This window comes from Balaenoptera musculus, chromosome 1 (genome assembly GCF_009873245.2).
Source record: "Balaenoptera musculus isolate JJ_BM4_2016_0621 chromosome 1, mBalMus1.pri.v3, whole genome shotgun sequence".
NCBI lineage: Eukaryota > Metazoa > Chordata > Mammalia > Artiodactyla > Balaenopteridae > Balaenoptera > Balaenoptera musculus.
The window spans coordinates 76,469,549-76,491,864 of NC_045785.1; the positions used below are offsets into that span (position 1 = coordinate 76,469,549).

At 36.7% G+C, this 22,316-nt stretch overlaps 1 protein-coding gene across 2 annotated transcripts in view; it reads left to right on the top strand.

Moving 5' to 3' along the window:
• HS2ST1 (heparan sulfate 2-O-sulfotransferase 1) overlaps window positions 1-18,866 on the top strand; it is a 185,859-nt gene extending 166,993 nt beyond the window's left edge. Inside the window, exons 4-7 of one of the 2 annotated variants that reach the window (XM_036828177.1) lie at window positions 1,798-1,936; window positions 14,362-14,459; window positions 16,661-16,818; window positions 18,388-18,866. In XM_036828177.1, coding sequence (XP_036684072.1) covers window positions 1,798-1,936; window positions 14,362-14,459; window positions 16,661-16,818; window positions 18,388-18,617 — 625 coding nt within the window. In that variant the 3' untranslated portion in view covers window positions 18,618-18,866. The remainder of the gene's footprint in view (window positions 1-1,797; window positions 1,937-14,361; window positions 14,460-16,660; window positions 16,819-18,387) is intronic. The other variant, XM_036828184.1, reaches the window with a different exon arrangement.
• Window positions 18,867-22,316: the final 3,450 nt, after the last annotated feature.

Sequence of the window (22,316 nt, forward strand, 5' to 3'; positions counted from 1 at the left end):
ATTACCATTTCGTTGTTGTCGCTGCTGTCGTGATGAGAACATTTAAAACCTACTGACATAGCAACTTTCAAGTATACAGTAGGTACAGTATTGTTCATTATAGTCACCATGCTGTACATCAGATTCCATATCGTGACACTTCTCTGCTGACTCAGGAAGGCCTCCCTCCTGATACTTAACATGCTCTACAAGGCCCACGTGATCTGCACGTCCTCTACCACCACCCCCATCTCTCCACTCCCATTCTCTGTTACTCTCCCCTTCCTGATTCTGCTGCAGCCAGATTGACCTCCTTGCTGGTCCTCAGAAATGCCTGGCACTTAGCTGCTTTGGGGCCCTCATACTTCGAAGCCTTATCTTCCTGGAACACTTTCTCCTAGATATCTACATGGCTCTCTTCTCATCACATAATAATAGTGCTGCCTCCCTGGAAAACCCTGTTTTGAATTGTACTCTCCCCACTTCTCCCTATTCCATGCACTGCATCATTTCTCTCCTTAGTATTTTTGCCATCTAACATATTTACTTATTTTTTGGTTTATGTTCTGTCTCTCCCAAGTAGAATGTTAACTCCAGAAGGACGAGGAATTTTGTCCTTTTTTTTCACTGCTGTTTTCCTAATATTAGAATAGTTCCTGGCATATATTGGATACACAAAAAGGTATTTTTTGAATGAATGAATGTAATAGAAAGAATAGGAAAATGAGAAAGGCATTCTAGTTAAGGAAGATAGAATGAGCAAAGGCATGTAAGGAGAAATAGGAGTTGTCGGGAAGCAGAAGAGGTGGGCCTAACTGTAACAGATAGATGGTTTCTTGTTTGAGGAGAGTTGAAAATAAAGTTAGATAAGTAAGGTAGAACCCAAGACATAAGGCAAGCAGACATTAACAACCAAGCAAAGGAGTTTGGGTTTGAAGTCAACATAAACAGTAGGGGTATTTCAGGTTTCTAAGAAGAGTGATCTAATAAATTAGGAAATATCAGTTGAGAATTGGTATGAAGGTAGACTGAAAGGGAGAGAGACTGGATGCAAGAAAACCAATTCTTATTATTATAAAACCATGAATTATTGCAGTAATCCAAGCAAGAGGCCTACAAAGAGGGCAGTTGTGACAAGAAAGGAAGTGAGGAAGACAGGTCAAATCTCTGAGAAAGCCTACAAAAGAAAAAATCAGAAGGACTTGGTAACCGTGCTAAAGAAGAATAAAAGGAGTCAGGATAACACTAAGGTTTAAGGCTGGGATAAGTGAGGATATTAGAACAGGAGTCAGCTAGACAATTCTAGGATGTGCAAGGGTGGCTAAAGTATACTCCTTCTGTGTTCATCCAACTCTCTATCATTCCCTAAGGAAATAATGCTGAAGACTTAATGTTTTTCACTTCTATCTTGTCTTTAAAATTAGCGTCACGGAAGTTAGGCTCAAATGATCGTGGTTGTGTGGACTTCTGCTGTATCCATTGATAATGTTTATCTAGTTTGGTGGGTCGGAAGTGAGAAATCATTGCTATGTGAAATTGAAATGTTTTCTGTAATTCTTGCTAGTAAAATTTAAAATTATTTGTCACTCAATTTTCCCTTCTCTCCTTTATCTTCAGCTGTAATTTTAAAATTCTTATTTCTTATTTACTTTATTGTAATATAATCCTAAAATATTTTCTAATCTCCACATACTGTATTTTATTTAAATTAACTCATGTTTTTTTCCATATAGAATTAATAACTCAAACTTCAATTTCAGGACACCCCAAACAGACTGAAAGGGTTGATTTCACCTTTTAAATTTTGCTCTATTTCAGATTTGGTGTGAAGAAGAAGCCAATTTACATTAATGTCATAAGGGATCCTATTGAGAGGCTGGTTTCTTACTATTACTTTCTGAGATTTGGAGATGATTATAGACCAGGGTTAAGAAGACGAAAACAAGGGGACAAAAAGGTAATATTTTAGTTTTAGAATTTTTATAAAGATAATTGTTTATGAAATGCAATGAACAGTGAATGCTTTTAAAATTTATTAATGATTATAAATATATTCCTTGCTTATTGTGGAAAATTTCAAAAGAACCCAAAAGTATGAAGAAGTAAAAGTAAAACTACTTTGTAGTTGATATTTTGGAGTATATATAGTATTTTGTCCTTTTAAAAAATATTTTACTTTTGTTCTAGAGCTGAATATTTGTTTTATTATAGCCCTATTAATAATTTTCTATGAGATCACTATAATAATTCATTAATATGATATATTTGTGTAATAGTTTGGTTCTCTTAATCTTGATGATGGCAGTTTACATTGATTTGTGATCATCTGTTTAGGGACACTATTTTGTTAAAGCAGCTTATTTTTTCAGGCAAGATGAGAATAATAGCTTAACAGGGTTCTTACTTAGCAGGTTCAGATTTGAGTTGTCTTCTATTTAAGTGCGTCCTCCAGAGTAGCCCCAGACTTGTTTTTCTAAGAAACCAAACTGTGTCACTTTTCTGGTGGAATACCTTTACTGGGACCTCATTGCTCACAGGATTGCCCAAGGCACAGGAGACGCAGTCTGACATAGCCTGAGACCTCCTGCTCCTGCCTCATTTTCTCCTCAGGCACCCAGTGCCTCACTGGGTGCCTTACCTGAAATGTCACCGTCCTCCAAACTTATTACTTCATACTTTTTGCACATGTGTTGTTCCCTATATTTAGAATGTCTCTCCTTCACTCTGGAAAACTCTTTGTTCACCTCTAAGATCCAGCTCAAATGTTACCTCTTTCATAAAGTCTTTTCTGGCAGTGAGCCGTGTCCCTTTCAAAGTTCCCAGAGCACTGCATTCAAATCGCTATTTAAAAATATTTATCTTGTGGTACTTGAATTATTTGTTTACATATATGTCTTCTCCAAAAGGTTGTGAACGTCCTGAAGCAGGTGCTATATTTCCTTCACCTTTGTCTCCTCCATATCTAGTACGAGTACGGTGCCTAGTTCATCTGTACGTGTTCAGCAAATGGCTCAGTGAATTCTGCACCTTTTAAACGTAAAGTGTTGCATAGTGGTGATGCTAGATACTTGATGTATTATAGTAATTAACACCCAACAGTTAATTTTTTTCTAGGTTGGATGTGCCCTCTGTCACATGAGAAGGCAATGGTTCTTTTGTTTTATTTACCTGTTTATGTTTTCTAGAAATTGCTATTTCTTTCCTTAGTCTCAAGGCTTTAGACAGAAGGTACTGATCCAAACGGTACCCTCTTTTTTCAGCGTCCACTCATCTCTTAGAATTATATAATCTTCTAGAAAAAATATATATAATTATATTATTATGGAGAGTCTGTAAAATTTTGTAAAATCTGTAATATAACGCTTTTGTGACCTAGTACTTTAAAATTTATTGTTAGTTATTTCTAAATTCACTTCAATGCTAACTACTTTCTTTTTAAATTTTAGCCCTATCATTTATACTAGCTCTTACTCAGTAATTGTTAGTATCCATCTCCCTCCTTCAACTAAAGGAATGTTAGTGCTGGTAAGGAAAAGATTCACAGTCACCTAGGTTCCTACATCTGTCATGTCACGTCAGCCCTGGATACCGTGGTTTTGTGGTTGCTATCCTATGTAGTTTAGGGAATTAGGTAACAATAATACTTAATATAACAACAATAATAGCTCACATCTATTGAGTGCTTCTTGTTTATCAAGCTCTGTTTTAAGTCACATATTATGTATTTTTTCAGGTGGCCTGTACAACAATTTTATGGGATAGTTGCTGTTGTTGTGTCCATTTTACAGATAAGGAAACTGGGGCACAGAAAGGTTAAGTACCTTGCCCAGTGTTATACTACCAGTAAATGGTGGTGCAGGAATTTAAATGCAAGCACTCCAATTCCAGAGCTCACAGTCTTAACCTCTCTAAACCCTTGAAAAAGGAGGGAGGGAAAGCAACATGTCACTCGATATTTTTGTATGAGAGATGTTCCAAAGTTGTATTTCAATGCTCACAGAAAAACCCAGGCAGATATTTTAACGTAGTCTAACTTTCATCTTTGAAAGCTTTAGGTAGGTGTGCCCTCTCCAGCCTGGAGATTTAACCAGTCTTCACGCTAATGATGATAGGTCTTGGTTTGTTTTTTTTATGTCATTATAAAATACATATTAATACACCTGTTTATTTAGATGTAATATTAGTAACATCGGCAAAATACTATTGTATTACCTTAATTCTCACGAGGACAGGGCCATCTTCAAATGCTTTATCAAAGTAAAGAATTACTTTGTTTTGTGACAGGCAAAATAGACCTTTTCAGTCTTGAAACATATTGAAACACACATTTTTAATAATTTGGTTTGTTTCTCATGACATAAATGTTGGTAACATTCTGGCACCTAATGAGTTAAATAAAGTTGTTATATTGCAAGTAATTCCTTAATATCTTTAACTGTCAAGAGTTTTCTTTAATAAACTCATATCTGTAAAGTTGGTAAGACTTCGTGGCATATAGCATTTTGGAAGATGGCAGGGTATTTGAAGATAACAGGGATTAAAAAGTGGCTATGATGATGTAGGGAATACCTGGCAAAGGCTAAGGCCGGAAATACTTTGCAATGGCTTCATTTCCAATTTCTGGTTACACTGTCAATAATTTCAAAGCCATTTTAGTCATGTGTATATGCCTGTGATAGCTTTCAGTTGATCTTGTAAGGAACATAAGATTTGTTTTATTTGGGAGATTTCAAATACTCTGTTTTTCAAACTTTATACCTAGATTTTTGCATAATTTAATCTCTGTCCCAATACCTGGAAAATAGGGATATTTAGTAATCCAAAGGTCAGCATTCAAGAACTACAATATATAAATCAGTGGTTCTCAAACTTTTTAGTCTCAGAACTCCTTTTACTCTTTTTATTGAGGATGGCCAAGGAGCTTTTATCTATGTGGGTTATATCTATTTCTGTTAATATTTACCAATATCAGTAAATTTGCCAATTGACTGAGAAATTTTTAAAATAGTAACTAATTTAATAGTAACAGTAGGAGACCATAATATGGTAACATAAATAATACATTTTAATGCAAATAACCATTTTCAGAAAAAGGTATAAATAGTGGCATTTTACATTTTTGCAAAATTTTAAAACACCTGATTTAATATAATATAGACAGCTGGATTTTCGTAGCTGCTGCTGAATCAGTCTATTTAATACATTCTTTTGGTGAAATGTATGAAGAAAATTCAGCTTTACACAGATATGTAACTAGAAAAGGCAGTATTTTAATAGCCTTTTCAGAAAATTGTGGAGATTCTTCTTTAATATTACACTAAAACTTAACTAGTAGTAGTTTCTTAAAGTTATTGAAGTGTGGAATCTGAAACCATAGCAGTTAACCTTTTATGTTTTGCTCCATTAAAATCCACTGATATATTTCATACTTTGAATGGATTTTTTAACCAAGCATAATTTTTTAACCTCATGTACTGGTCATTTGGAACACATTAGTTCACTGAGTTATGTGGATCTTCCAAGTGTTGGCACATTTTATTATACAATATCAAAAATTCACATCCGTTAATGTCACCACTTATCTCATCAGAAAAGTCTTTAAGTATTGGGAAACCGTCAGGCTTATGGTGACAGAAGAAGTAAAAATAAATTTAAATTTTTATATTTTTTAGTTTGAAAGCTTAGCTTTTATCACTGGCACCCACAGGATTTCTCCACCTTGACACTTGTTGCTTTCGGCCAGAGAATTCCTTGTTGTGAGGGCTGCCTACACATTGTAGGACGTTTAGCAGCATCTCTGACCTCTACCTGGTAGCATCTCCCCTACACCCTCCAGGTGTGAGAACGAAGAAGGTCTCCAAACATTGCCAGATGTCACCTGGGGGTCAAAACAGCACCAGTTGAGAACCGCTGGGCTACTAAGACTGTCAGTTGTTTTCTTTCAAGTGTCAGGCCCACTTTGTTCATTTTAAGAAAACATTAACCAAATACCCAAGTTTGAATAGTTTGTCTCTCAGGCCTTCTTTCAGCATAGGCCTTCTTACAGCTTCCAAATAACTACACCTATAATTCTCATCACTCACATTTTCTAAATATGTAAATATTTATCTTATGAATATTTCAGTTTTGTACTATCCTATAGATTATTAAGCATTTTTATTAATTATTGTTTTATTAGCAGAACACCAAGGGGGTTATACTTATGGAAAGAGTGTATAGTTACATGCTGTAAATAACAATCTAAAGGAGAATCAGTTTTTGCTTAAGAAGTACTCATTGATCTCAGAGATCACAATTCCTACCCCAATTTGCTTTTCGTATTTCTTACTCTAAATTAACTAGACTTATTGACAGCTGTAGGAATTATAATGAATTCAGAATATTATACCTAAAAATATGTATTAGTTTATAAAAGATATTAATGAGGTTAGAAGAATTCCATACTTAGCCACTACCTGATCCTACTACTGGCTTACAAAATACTGCTTCCGTAGTGCTTAGCAATTCATAATCCCCTGACTGTGGTTTGCTTATGGAACGTGGATTTTACACAAAAGCATTTGAGAACTTATTACTGTTTGCTTAGAAAGGGTTTTATATGTAAAAAGCACCACAGGAAAGCAATATAATATCTTTGCAGTTCATATTTAAAGGTTTGATAACTTTTTGTTGTAGACCAGTTTCTCTATCTCAGTAAAAGGTACAATCCAGAGTCAGCCTTGACCTGTCATCTTCCCAGGCTTCTGATTGAACTACTATATATGTGGTTCCTTTCACCAAACGAGAGAAAATGGAAAGAAAAGTCCGTTGTAATGAAGTTGAAGAAAGAGACGATGAGTTCAAATTGGACATTATTTTTAGTCATGTATAAGCAGATGGAAATATCCACTAGAAATGTATTTGTGTCTCAAGAAATAAATCTGAACTTAATCATAGATTTGGGAGTCATCAGCATTAGGTGGGAGTTGAAACAAGGGATTGAATGAAATTGCACTTGGGAAACATATAGAGTATGAAGAGAGGACCAAACGAAAAAGGAAGAAGAAGAAGAGGGGGTGCAAATATGTAGCTCTGGGGAATGACAACATTTAAGGCGTAGGCAAAGGGAGGGAAGCACACCAAGAAGACTGAGGTTGGAGAATCAGAAGACAAACCTGGCGAGTCCTTGAAATGCATGGAAAAATAATTTCAATCACGAAGAGGTTAGTGAATTGAGAATTTAAAACTTTCCCTTAGACTTGTCAATGGGGAGGTCAGAGAAGGTGTTTATGTGGAATCCAAAGGGTTGAGGAGTAACCGTGAGAAGTTAAGACTGAGAGGAAAGACTACTCTTGAGATAGAAGTTTGGCTTTGAAGGGAGCAAAAAACATGAGAAATGTTTTACTGAAGATGACAGATACTTGGGCATATTAGTATACCTGAAGAGAGCAAGGGGTGATGATGGAAGAAACTGGAGAAAAATTGGTGAAGCAGGGTCTCAGAAGGGAGTGAGAAAGGGTATTTAAAGATAGGAGGAAATACTTTTTTACAGATGAGGGCAGTAGGGGCTGCAGATGCAGATAAGCTTTTATCTAAGCAGGAATCAAGGGAGCTCACTCTCAGCTTCAGTTTTCTGTATAAAATATGAAGCAAGGTCATTTGTAGAAAAAGGTTTGAATGTAAATATAATTGCCATCACTATCAAGCATCAAATTTTGTTTAATTATTTTAACCGACAATTCTAGGAATTAAATATTTAAACTAATAATCTAAATAGTCTAAAGAATATTTTGATATTTCCTGCTTTTAAAAATATTTGTATGTAGTTCACAAAGAATTGCTCTTTCTAAGCATAGATGGTGTTTAAGTGAAAAAGCTGATCATAATTTTTTGTTTCTCTGGTGTACTGAACTGAGTTTTGTTTTTGCTTTTTATTTTAAGAAGAAATTTTATAAGAGAAAAACATTTATTGATAGAAAATTCTATTTCTGAAATGTGGTCAGAATGTTTAGGAGAGGTGAATAGAAGTTAACAAACAAGTGGGAAAGTTCTGGTGGGCAGCATTTGAGTGACAGTTGCCTTCTGTGCTGTGAGTAGAGAAGCCCAAGGGCTGATGTCACTGTTGGAGTCAGTGGAGAAGTTCATCTTGATTAAGACGCCAGTGGATTGATTCATTGAGCTGTATGTGGTCAAGATGGTACTGAGTTTCGTTAACTTGATTTCACTCACTAGGAAATGCTTGGTTTACTTTATGCATCACATATTTATAAGGAAAAAGGAGGGACTTCCCTGGTGGCGCAGTGGTTAAGAATCCGCCTGCCAATGCAGGGGACATGGGTTTGAGCCCTGGTCCAGGAAGATCCCACATGCTGCGAAGCAGCTAAGCCCGTGCACCACAACTACTGAGCCTGTGCTCTAGAGCCCGTGAGCCACAACTACTGAGTCCATGTGCCACAATTACTGAGCCCGTGTGCCACAACTACTGAGCCCGTGTGCCACAACTACTGAAGCCCTCGTGCCTAGAGCCTGTTCTCTGCAACAAGAGAAGCCACCGCGATGAGAGAAGCCCGCACACCGCAATGAAGAGTAGCCCCCTCTTGCCGCAACTAGAGAAAGCCCACGTGCAGCAACAAAGACCCAACGCAGCCAAAAATAATAATAAATAAATAAAATAAAAAATAAATAAAGTATGAAAAAAATTTTTAAAAAAGAAAGAAAAAGGAGAATTTCTGTTTTACATTAAGATCTAGCACACTCATGTATGTTCGCCAATTTTTGATTATTCGTTTTTTTTTTTTTTTCTTTACATCTTCCTTGCTATTGGCTGTCTTTGGGTTGTTTCTTTTAAGTTGATAGGAGTGAAACACCTCTGCCAAATGATAAGAAGGAACTATAAAGGAGGCAAAACCCAAACTATTTTTCCACTTTTATATTATCTAGTAAAACGTTTGGTAGGTGAATTAGGGTAGATGCTTCTGAAACAAAGAAATTAAAATGTTTAGGTAGATTTTTTCTGTCATACATAAAAGCATAAAGGTGAGGGGCCCAGGATTTTAGAGCAGCTTTGCTGCACAGTCATTCAGGGAGCTGGGTTCCTGCCATATTGTTACTCTGCTACCCTTCAGGGGCTTGCCCTTATGTGCTCGGTTTAATTTGGGCCACCACGACATCTGCCTTCCAGCTCATGGGAAGGAGGGAAGTTAGAGGCCCACCAATTTCCTTTTAACCAAGTGACCCAGAACTTGCTCACATCATTTCTGCCCCCAGTCTCCTGGCAAGAACTTAGTCATATGGCCATACCTACCTGCAAGAGAGGCTAAACTCTATGACTGTGGAAGAAGGGAAGAATGGATTTTGGTGGTAACTCTTATACTGCCAGAGTAGGCTAGCAGATTTTAAACTACTGGCCAAAAATAAACTTGAAGATTATCTACAGATTTTGTTTGAAATACTAAAATACTTTTAGTATTTTAGAACACAGGAAGAAGGAGTTGGCTAACTAGAGAACTTGGGTCAAAATAGCCATCCTGCATGCTTAATCAGTTTTAATTCCAATAGTGGATATTTAAATTTCCAAATTTTTCCATATAGTGACTCTATGGAAACTTTTAATACTGCAGCCTCTTTCAATGTTCTATTTTCTTCTTGGGTTGGCCAAAAAGTTCCTTTGGTTTTAAAGTAAAAATAAAAGACACATTTTTCATTTTCTCTGAGAACTTTATTGAACAACGTATTCACCATTTTGTTCCACTACCTTCTGCCATTTTTCAGGCAACTTCATAATTCCATCTTCCCAAAACTTTTTATCTTTTTGAGCAAAGAACCGTTCTAGGTGCCTTTTACAGTCTTCCAGGGAATTGAAATTTTTTGCATTAAGAGAATTTTGTAAAGACCGGAATAAATAGAAATCCAAAGGTGCAATGTGTGGTGAATACAGTGGATGAATCAGAACTTCCCAGCCAAGCTGTAACAGTTTTTTGCCTGGTCATCAAAGAAACATGTGGCCTTGCGGTATTCTCATGGAAGATTATGTGTTTTCTGTTGACTAATTCCAGACGCTTTTCGTCGAGTGCTGCTTTCAGTTGGTCTAATTGGGAGCAGTACTTGTTGGAATTAACTGTTTGGTGTTCTGAAAGGAGCTCATAATAGAGGACTCCCTTCCATCCCATCATATACACAACATCAACTTCTTTGGATGAAGACCGGCCTTTGGTGAGGTTGGTGGTGGTTCATTTCACTTGCCCCACGATCTCTTCTGTTCCATATTACTTTACAGTATCCACTTTTCATCGCCCATCACAATTTGTTTTAAAAACAGAACATTTTCATTACATTTAAGTACAGAATAGCATGAGGAAATATAGTCAAGAAGGTTTTTTTTTTGCTTAACTTATGTGGAACCCTGACATCAAAGCGATTCACATAACCAAGCTGGTGCAAACGATTTTCAACGCTTGATTTGGATATTTTGAGTATGTCGGCTATCTCCCGCGTGGTATAACCTTGATTGTTCTCAATTAATGTCTCGATTTGATCACTATCAACTTCAACTGGTCTACGTGACCGTGGAGCACTGTCCAGCGAGAAATCTCCAGCACGAAACTTCGCAAACCACTTTGGACACATTCGATCAGTCACAGCACCTTCTCCATACACTGCACAAATCTTTTTTTGCGTTTCAGTTGCGTTTTTACCCTTCTTGAAATAATAAAGCATAATATGCCAAAAATGTTGCTTTTTTTTCTTCCATCTTCAATATTAAAATGACTACACAAAAATTCACCAACTTTGATGTTTTTTAAAAATGCACGCTGATATGACAGCTGTCACAATTTAACAAAATTGTTTCGAATGAAGTTAAAGACAACTAAGCGCTACTAGAGCCATCTTATGGAAAAAAACGAACAAACCTTTTGGCCAACCCAATACATTTAAGCAAAATCTTTTTAATGTCTTTGAATCTTACACGCACACATACACACACACAGTGGTGGTACAGTTTATGAGTTCACTCACAATCACCTTAGTAATTCATTTCTTTTTCATCTGATACTCTATTCAGATGGAGGTATAATGAAGCAGAGCACCTCTTCTGAACTTCAGAAGCACTGTACTGTGATTTAGGATTTGTTTGAAATTGATTAGGCGTGAAATCAGAAACCTTCTGTTATATCACCACTGGGTTTATTGAAACCTGAGATATGGTAGAGATAGATACATAGGTTGTTTTCTTTTTATGAGCTGCAAGGTGGCATAAATCATAATAAAACCACTTTTTAGAAAGTGACTTAGACCAGCAAATCTAAATCAGACCATCTAGTAAATTTCAGACATAATGTAATGGCCATTGAAATGGGGTTAATTGAGTCTTAAGTGTAAACTGAGATGTTTTCACTTAAAAAAATAGATTGATATGGATGTGTGTGTGTATATATATATATTGGGGGGTGGGGGGGAAATCCTAAGAGAATTTGAGAGAACTCTAAGGAACTGTCAAAATGCTTCATGAAAAAATTTTACTGCCCCTGTCTTCATCTCAACTAGAATTGTACCTTTAATCCTCATGCAAAATCTCCAAAGTGCAGTCTTTCCAGCCATTTACAAATATTGATTATGCAAAAAATTGGTATAACAATGTATTGTATGCTATGGAGGACACAATGATTGTGCAATCAGTTGGTATAGCAATATATTGTATGTTGTGGAGGACACAAATGCATACTGCATGATCCCTCCAATAAGTGTTTTCTATAGTTCAGGAGAGAACATAATACAATTTTTTTTCCAAAGTACATGAAGCAAGTTCTTTAAATAAAGATGTATATATAAATAACATACCTTGATCCTCAAAGCTGGCTATTGCAAGGCAGTATTTAATTCATTTATATGAGTTAAAAAAAAATGGGGCTTCCCTGGTGGTGCAGTGGTTGAGAATCCGCCTGCCAATGCAGGGGACACGGGTTCGAGCCCTGGTCTGGGAGGATCCCACATGCCGCGGAGCAATTGGGCCCGTGAGCCACAACTACTGAGCCTGCGCGTCTGGAGCCTGTGCTCTGCAACAAGAGAGGCCACGATAGTGAGAGGCCCGCGCACCGCGATGAAGAGTGGCCCTCGCTCGCCGCAACTAGAGAAAGCCCTCACGCCGAAACGAAGACCCAACGCAGCCAAAAATAAATAAATTAATTAATTAATTTTTATAAATAAATAAATAAATAAATAAATGAGAGACTTCAGGCCAGAGTAGTCATTGGAAAGATAGTCTTCATGTAAACTAGATTGGTGGAGGGAAGCACTTTCAGAAGAAGAAAATGTAGTCAGCAAAATATATGGATTTGCAGGTACATATGACATGCTTAAGAAACTGTAAAACAGGTTAATCTGGTAAAGATGGAAGTTATACATGGAGATAAGGCTAGACTTGCACACTGAGGTCAGATTATGAAGCATTCTTTAAAGCCAGGATAAAGAGTTTGTATTTCTCTTTTTAAAAAGATATTGGAAGCTATTGAAGTTTTCTGAGTAGAGGATGTTAGATTAGAAGTGACTACTTAGACTAATCTGGTAGTCTAAGAGCAGATTGAAGGAAGGGAGGGAAGGGAGCCCAATTAGGAAGTGATTGTAAGAATGGAGACATGACATGGTAAGATCCTGATGGAAGTAAGATTGGAAAAAAAAAAAAAAAAAGATGCATTAGAAAGACATTACCTCAAGGATGTTAAATGAGGGAGAGGAAAAATAAAGAAATGTTCTGAGATCTTGAGTCTGAATTACAAGGGGCAATGTCATCCTGTTGCCAGAAATACTGAATATGAGGTAATACTGGAAATTCAAATGAAAATGCATACTAGGTATCAGAAGATAGGTAAGAGGTGATGGATCTGGGGGTACAGATTTGGAAGTCTTTTGCCTAAAATTATAAATGAAGCCAAGGAAGTGTGAATAAGCTAAGGAAGGGAGTGGGTAAAGAGAAGACAGCTGAGTTTCCATACTTGGTAGAAGGACCAAAACATGCCTTAAAAGAAGATAGTGATAGTACATTCAGAAAGGTACAGAGAACCAACAAAAACCAACAAAAAAGAGGAGTGTTCAAAGAAACAGACAATGCTGTGGAGGTCAAGGAGAACAAAAACCAACAAAACATTGTATTTGACTATTAGGGAGGAGAGGTGGGGAGAGAAAGACAAATGTAGACACATCCCATTTATTGAGTGCCTACAGTGAACCACTCTTTGTGGTAGATTCTTTTATAATCATGATTTTATTTCTTCCTCAAAGTAAGATTATGTCCTCCTTTTTCAGATGAGGAAACTAACACAGAACTTAACGTTTTTCTGGGTTCAAGATTCAAACCCAAGTCATAAATCTTTTTCCTATATCATGGTGAAGGTCACCTGTAAAAGAAATGGGCAAATCAATTGTGGGCTGCAGTTTGCTGTTGCCTCTTAAATGTTGCCAGAATAAAAATAATTATTCCACTATACCCCTAGCCATAGTCAGATCTAAGGGTTTGGGGTCCTATTCTTACTAGATTTTTGGTTGATAGGGACCTTTGAATTTATCTAATTTTATAGATTAGAAAGTGAGGTTTGGAGGCCATAAAGACTTACTCAAGATAGGGTCACACCTGGTTCTAGAAACTGAGGAGTCTGGACTCTGGATGCGTTCTCCTTCTACTTTTACATACGCCATCTTCTCAGAAATAACAGGTGGTATTTATAGATGTCTACTCCAACAGCCTGAGCTCTTAAGTTTGTTCTCTGGCATCTTAATATCATTTCAAATAGATAACGCCTACTGTAAAAATGCCTGTGACAGACAGTAAGTACTAAAGAAAGTGAAGTTGATTTAATTTTAGATCCATAACCTGTGAGTCTCTTTCCCTTTTAATTAATTTAGTCAGATGCATTTGGAGAGGAGGGCATGCAAGTCATAAGTATCCAGGGTCACTTTTGCTTTGTACAATGATTTTTTTTGTTTGTTTTAATGAGAAAAGGGGGAAAGACTTAAGTGTAGTCCTACTTTATATTCTTTTCAAATAATTGTTTCACAAAGAGTATCTTTAACCTTGTTTTTATTTAATTTACTTCGGTAAGGGGATAGAAAATATAAATACACAAATTCAACATAAACCAGTACTTAATTTCAAGGATAAGTTGTTATCTGGGGGATGTTCCATTCATATAATAAAAGAATTCTTATAAACATTGGCATAAAAAACAAAGATGTGAGAACAACCCATGTTTGACTTTGCTCAGTATCTCAAGTATGTTTTTGTAGCCTATCACTTTAATTCACTACCCGTCCCATCCACTGCCATTTATTTAATAACTTAACCACATTAAGATATTTGGTAGGTGAGGCTCGAGTTTATGGCTCACATGTGCTGCTTTGTCTTTTTTCCAGACCTTTGATGAATGTGTAGCTGAGGGCGGCTCAGACTGTGCTCCAGAGAAGCTCTGGCTTCAAATCCCATTCTTCTGCGGCCACAGCTCGGAATGCTGGTAGGGAGATAAAGTTAACTTCAATCAGTAATCTATTTATTATCTCTATAATCTGTATTTCACAAGAGTGAATGTGTTAGTCAAGGGCTAGGTGTAAGGAAGTTCGTGAAAGACCAGACCAAAAATAACATGTAATTAAGTAATACCTAGTTTTTAGTTACCTTTAAGTGCATTAAAAAGATTCTTCATGTAAAACATGCTTGCAATGATTTCTCAGATGCTGGTTTTTAAATTTTTTTGTTTTTGGTGTTAGGTGTCTTGCTATGTTCTAGCAGTGGTCTTAATTAGAGGTCAGGGGTCCTTTCATAAACCTCATTTTCTCCTAAGCTTATTGTTTGAGCCATCCATTTTAGATCAAGAAGAGGCTTAGTGGGTAAATTATTCACCTGGATTTACTGTTAAACTGATTTGACTTTGAGAGAAGCCAAGGTAAAATAAAGATATTTTATCTTTAATAGAGTTTATTTCCTCAGAATGTGCTGAGTTTTCAGTTTAAAAAAATAATGGTACGTATTTGTTCTAATCAATCATTTTAATAGGAAAAGTAGAAAAAAAAACAGGAACACATTCAAAGTTAGTATCTTCCTTAAAACCATGAGCGATATAAGGAACGCCTTCTGTTCTTTCCATCATTATTTGAGATATAGTATTAGATTACTGTGAACCTTAAGGTCCTACTCAATAGATTATATCAACGCATGATACAGTTGACCCTTTGAACAGGACAGGTTTGAACTTCGTGGGTCCACTTAAATGCAGATTTTTAAAAATAAAGATGTATTACAGTACTACATGATCCGTGGTTGGCTGAATCCTCGGATGTGGAGCTGGGGATATGGCGGGCTGACTGTAAAGTTATATGCAGATTTTCAAGTGGGGAATGGGGGATCGGGTCTGGTTGGCACCCCTAAACGCCCGTGTTGTTCAAAGGTCAACTGTAATAACGTAAGAATTGGAAGCTTAGAAAGAATGTCTTCTCAATTTTTAATCATTTCCTTACAACAGGGATCAGTAAATTACAACCCGCACACCAAATTTGGCCCATCACCTGTTTGTATAAATAGTTTTATTGGAAGACAACCACATCTATTTATTTACTTATTGTCTGTAGCTGTTTTCACACTGCAAGAGCAGAGTTAAGTAACCAAGTGACCAAGACCATATGACCTGCAGACCCATCTCCGGCTTTACTCTCTGGCTCTTTAGAGGAAAGGTTGCCACCCTTACCTTAGAGCGGTAGAGAGTATTTCTCTCCATTGAGCATTACTGAGGAGATTTTAATCACACTTCTTTAGTATGCCTCCCCGATTCACAGAACTGGGAGGCACCTGAGAAATCAACTCGTTTGCTTCCCCAGCTTCCCACCGCCCACGCCAGCTTTTTAATGGCTGAGAAAACAAGCTCAGAAAGGTGAAGTCATCAGCTGAATATCACACTGCTTAAAGGCAGAGCTTGGCATTAGGGTTAGGGAATGTCAGTGCAAAAAAGAACCCAAAGGCATAGTTTATTTAGGGCCAAATCTCTATTATAAACAGCCATTAGCTAAAAACGTGAAAACTAAAAATAAAAGATTCTTAGCAGAGCCATTTCTTATCCTATTTCTGTTTTTAAGAAATATCAGAAAAACCTAAACTCATAAGTTAAATGAAGATAATTGCTACACAAAATTGCTTAGACCTTCCTAGAGAGCTCTTAAAATGAACGAAGTTTAGAGTACAGTTGACCCTGGAACAAGGCGGGGGTTAATCCCAGTATAATTTATAGTTGGTCCTTTGTATCCACGGTTCCTTCAATCTGCGGATTCAACCAACCATGGTCCATGTAGTACTGTAGTATCTACTATTGAAAGATATTTGTGCAGGTCAAACCCATGTTGTTCAAGGGACAACTGTAGTTAACAAAAATTAAATGCACTCATACTAAATCAGATGGGAGGATATGTATACACATTTCTTAACTGTTCAAATTAAGTGTCCTCTACTAAAATCTGAGTTAGCCCTGTGTAGTTGAGCAGAAACTGGGGACAGAGGCAAAGGAAATTAGAAACAGGTGTGCCTCCCAAAGGACATTAATAAAAGGGCATTAAGGCTTTGGATGGACATGGGTTTATCTGTTTTTTCCATAATATACAGTGTCAAAGGCATCAAAAGTACTTAGCACATTTCACAACCAGTTTTTTTTATTCCTTTTTTTGGTTTTAGGAATGTAGGAAGCAGGTGGGCTATGGATCAAGCCAAATATAACCTAGTTAATGAGTACTTTCTGGTGGGAGTTACTGAAGAGCTTGAAGATTTTATCATGTTATTGGAGGCAGCTTTGCCCCGGTTCTTCAGGGGTGCTACAGATCTCTATCGTACAGGTATATAAGGATGGGTTTCTTTTTCAAGCTGTCCTTAACTTTGTTTGCCACTTGCAAAATATGTGTGATTTGAAGTTTGTTGAATAAAACTCCAGAAAGGCAGGTACATTGTCTGTTTCTCCTCACCATTTTCAATACAAAAACAGTACATGGCACACAGATGGTATTCATTAAATATTTTTTTAATGAATAAACATGCACGAGATTATAATTAAAAGGCATTGTAGGTATAGTGGAAAGATACAAACTACAGGGCCAGCCTTAGAAATGTGTGATATTCAGTAATGCCAGCCATACATTCCACCCTTTAGACATGTCTAGTGCTATTTAGGTAGGGGTAGGATGGGGAGACTGAGTCACGTTGATAATGATCCTGTGCTATGTCACAGCGCACCTAAAAGAATGCTTCAGCAGCCGTGACAGTATTACATATCTGAAAGTGACCGTGCTGGTCCAATCTAATTCTGATTTTTTTTTTTTTTTCTGTTCTTTGGTAAGATACAATCAGAGGAACTCTTTTCCTGGAGTATGCATGTGCCCTAGCTTTTAACACATAGGTATAGAGAATAGGTTATGAGAAATCAGCACTAAGTTTGAAAATAGGTATTTTATCATATCTTTAAAAACAAACTAGTCAGAGCACCAAGCATTTGAGAATACAGCATGTAAGGTGACAGCCTACACTTTACCAAGTGGCCATTCTTACTTTTTTTTAAAATAAATTTATTTATTTTTTATTTATTTTTGGCTGCATTGGGTCTTCGTTGCTGTGCGCGGGCTTTCTCTAGTTGCGGCGAGCGGGGGCTGCTCTTCGTTGCAGTGCGTGGGCTTCTCATTGCAGTGGCTTCTCTTAGTTGCGGAGCACGGGCTCTAGGTGCGCGGGCTTCAGTAGCTGTGGAGCATGGGCTTAGTTGCTCTGCAGCCTGTGGGATCTTCCCGGACCAGGGCTCGAACCCGTGTCCCCTCCATTGGCAGGTGGATTCCCAACCACTGCGCCACCAGGGAAGTCCATGATTCTTACTTTTATTATTTGACATCTCATTAAGTCTTTAACAAGGGTAAGGATTTGCATTACAAAGGAATAAATCACAGTTCCAGTATGATTAGGGCACTGCTTTTGCCTGAATGATATTAAGACAAAACAATTAGAGCTTCCCTGGTGGCGCAGTGGTTACAATGCAGGGTACACGGGTTCGAGTCCTGGTTTGGGAAGATCCCACATGCCGCAGAGCAACTGGGCCCGTGAGCCACAATTACTGAGCTTGCGCGTCTGGAGCCTGTGCTCCGCAACAACAGAGGCCGCGATAGTGAGAGGCCCGCGCACCGCGATGAAGAGTGAACCCCGCTCGCTGCAACTACAGAAAGCCCTCACGCAGAAACGAAGACCCAACACAGCCTAAATAAATAAATAAATTTATTAAAAACAACAACAACAACAAAAAAAACAATTATGCTCTTCCATGTGTCATATTAACTTAAACCGTCTCTTCAAGTCTCTTCAAATAAACAGGCATTGATCTTTTGTGTGTTCTCAGAATTTATTTACCTTTTCTCTTTTCCCTTTGTAAGTAGGAAAGAAATCTCATCTTAGGAAAACCACAGAGAAGAAACTCCCTACTAAACAAACCATTGCAAAACTACAGCAATCTGACATTTGGAAAATGGAGAATGAATTCTATGAGTTTGCCCTAGAGCAGTTCCAATTCATCAGAGCCCATGCTGTACGAGAAAAAGATGGAGACCTCTACATCCTTGCACAGAACTTTTTCTATGAAAAGATTTACCCTAAATCGAACTGAGTACAAGGTGTGGCAGTTAGATTCTTGAACTACAACTTTGACCCTGTCTTCACCTTAGTTCTCAGCTCCACAACTTGGATTGCTGATGGGTGTATAAGATAATTTGTATTGAACTGAGTTAGGATACAGACAGTGACGTCAAGGAAGTAGATTCTGGCTGATATGTCAGTGGTCTAGGAAGTTTAAGTTTCAGCCTTTTTTTTTTTTTTCCTGGTTAAATATTGGTGGGAGTTATAACCTCCTGCCTGGACAAAACCTACACATCACCTAAAATAAACACATAGCAGGTCTAATTGAAGGCTAAATATTGAAATACAATTTCAGAAAAAGTTCTGATACTCTTTTTGATAAAGCTTTTTTTTTTCAACTAACCATGAATGAAGATGAATCCATTTGCTACTTCCACCTTCACCTGGAGGTTTGGGTTATACACCTCTACTGGATAGTGTTATTAACTGTTTGGCGGTGTGTACTTTGTTTTTGTGAATCACGTCCCATGAAATTTATTGAAATGTTTGATCACGTTTGCTAAGAATGTATCTGCTGTAGTTGGAACTGCCCATATTTATGTAGGTCATTTTAATTTTCTTAAAAAAGTGATTATTAGTGTTAAAAATCAATTTAAACCATTATTAATACTGTAAAAAGAATCAAAGCAGTATTTCTCATTCCTGTCTCCCCAGTATCTAAGATTGGGGAAACACTTCAAAGAATGTTGACATTGCCTGAAGTTTTGGTTAAGGCTTCCACACATTAATATCAAAAAAGTAAGTTTAGTATTTGTTTCTCCATGGGTTATTTGTAAAGGTGTAAACTGAGGTATTGGTGAGTCCATATTATAACTCCATTTAGTGAGCTGTGGTATGGGTAGGATTTTCCTACTTCTTCTGTACTTTTACTTGTAGACTATTTTTACTAAGGTGCTTTATAATGTGTTTTAAAGCATTGCATTTACAAAAAAAAAATGGAAAATGCTGTAAATATTGCATATTTTATGTATTTGGACCAAAAGATCATAAGTAATTAGACAAAAGTGGTTTTGCACCAATTTTATTATGTCAAGTAAAACCATCAGACCTACTGTTCTTGTATTTCTCATTTAACTTTACTGTTAAGACATCACTGCAATGAACTTCAATAACCTTTCAATTTTGATACACAGTACATTATTCATAATTGGGGGCAGTAGTTATAGTGGAAAGAGTACTGGACGAGGAGTCAGAAAACTTGATTTCTTGTCCTGGCTCTGCCACTTACCAGCTGTGTGATCTTGGGCAAGTCACTTAATCTCTCTCTGCCTCAGTTTCCTCATCCTGCAGTGAGGATGATAATACCTGTCCTACCTACCTCACAGGGGTGTTGTGAGGATTAAATGAGATGGCATGTGAAAGCACTTTGAAAACTGTAAGTTGCTATATAAATGTAAGGTATTATGGAAACATCTTTAACATATAGTTTCATACCATTCGTTTTTTAACAAAGAAAGAGAAGAGTCCACCTATAAGCTGGTTGAAAAAACAGTTAATCTTGATATAAATTTGTGTTTAATAAATATCTTCTCAGTGTTTTATCTTCCCTGTTTCAACAACTATTGAAATATTGAAACACCTGTGAACTCTTACGGTTTCCTGAGCAGCTGCTTGAGTTCAGGAGGTTTCATTAGCTGACTCAGGGCAAGGGAAAATTCGCTCTTCAAATTTGGAAGATTTTTCTGATTTTATTTTACATTACCGTTCAGAAAGGGTACCTATTTTATACCTCTGGTTTTTAAGGTATACTTTGCAGAGTTTGATTTCCCTGTGCATTCTTTACCTTCTTCCATTTCTTAGAGTAGCAGAGATAAAGAATTTTAGAAACATTTTCTAAAAGGATAATCTTTAATAGGTTTAGTTTAAATAAATATCCCCGAACAAGGCCTCACCAAACTATGTAAGCATTACAGTCAGGTGGCTTTAAAGGTTATTAATTACATAGAAGGAGGAGGGAGCGCTACTTATCAAAAGACATTTATAGACAAATTTAAAGAAAAGCTGAAGGAAATTGACAGAAAGAGTCATTGTAGCACCCTTTCCCCCTAATAATTGGACAATATTAAGGGAATATCAACAGGCTTACTTTTCTTACTTGGCTTTCTTTTTGGTGTATTTAATACCTTTTATAGGTATTTGTTGAGAATATATACAAATGATTTCCTTGCCCAAAGTAAAGCACCACCTCAGGATGGGGCATCTGACATTTGTCTGCTAAGGAACTCTAGTATGCAGGTTATTCTTGGGAGTCCAGCTAAAATCTTCTTGAGGTGCATCAACTCTTTTAGGTAACTAGAGTAGCACATAGTGCACTAGATCTGGGGTCAGTGAACTTTTCCTATAAAGGTTCAGAGAGTAAATACTATTTTAGGCTTTGCACACCATTGGTCTCCATCACAGCTACTCAACTCTGCCATACTAGTACAAAAGCAGTCATAGACAGTACATAAATGAATGAGCATGGCTGTGTCCCAATAAAACTTTATTACTGAAACAGGTGACATGCCAGATATGGACCATGGGTTGTACTTTACAAACTCCTGTAACAGATTATTATTTATGGAGAAATCACTTTTGAATCTGTACTCTAGTGGCCTAAAAGAGTTTATATACTTCCAAAAAAAGCTCCTAACTTCTATCCAAAGAATAGCTTTCTGATTCAGGCAGTCTCTCCCACGGTTTCATAAACTTTTACAACTTCGATTGCTTCCAGGTGGGCGTGTTTTCTTTCCCAGTTTAACAGTTCAGAATAGGGGCATTTATGCTATCATCTTTTAGGGTGGGTTAAAAGTATCCTTCCTGGAGACTGAGGAAGGTTTAGATTTAATTCCATGTGGTCCAGTACAGTCCTAGGAATCTGACAAGTGCAGAGTCCTTATAATACCTAACTTTATAATCAAATAAATAGAACCACTGAGACGACAATGTATTTTTTTAAAGTGGCAAATGTGGTTTTCTTTTTTCAGCCTTTGTGCTTTTTCAGTATTTTGAACCTAGGGAAAAATTTTTTTTTTATAATACAAAAGCAAATTAACCACTTTGAATTTTAAAAGATAATGTTATATGTGTATGTGTACATATATATATCTATATATGTTTATTTCCTAAAAGAGGAAAAAGTACCTTTTTGTTCAACTTGTATCAACTCCTATTTTCTAATTGCTGTGAAATGGCAACTGTTGATAAATTATTGTGACTGTTTTAAAATGTAATGGGGAGGATATATTTTGATTTTACCCAGCTTTAATCTGTAAAGTATCACTTAAATATATCTGATAGCAACACTTAAAATATTGCATGGGGATTACTTTTCTATCATCCATACGCATTTGTGCAACTTTGAACATATTGGGTGATTCTGAATTCCTGATGATTGGATTTAAATTACTGAAAATCAGAAAAAAGCTTACTGACTTTTAAACTTTGCATTTTATTTTTTATTCTTAAAATTCAATTAATGCCTATAATTTGAAGTCCTCTGTTGCTCTTTCTCAATATTATGTCCTATCAGAGATTCCTAAAATTGTTAGTGCCATCAGTGATTTACAAACAGTATTTTGATATTGCAGATGATTTGCTCATTGTATTTGCATAGTTAGAAAGAAAATAGTTTGTAGACAATGATTCTCTTTTTCTAATAAAATGAAATAAAAATTCTAAAAGCACTAAA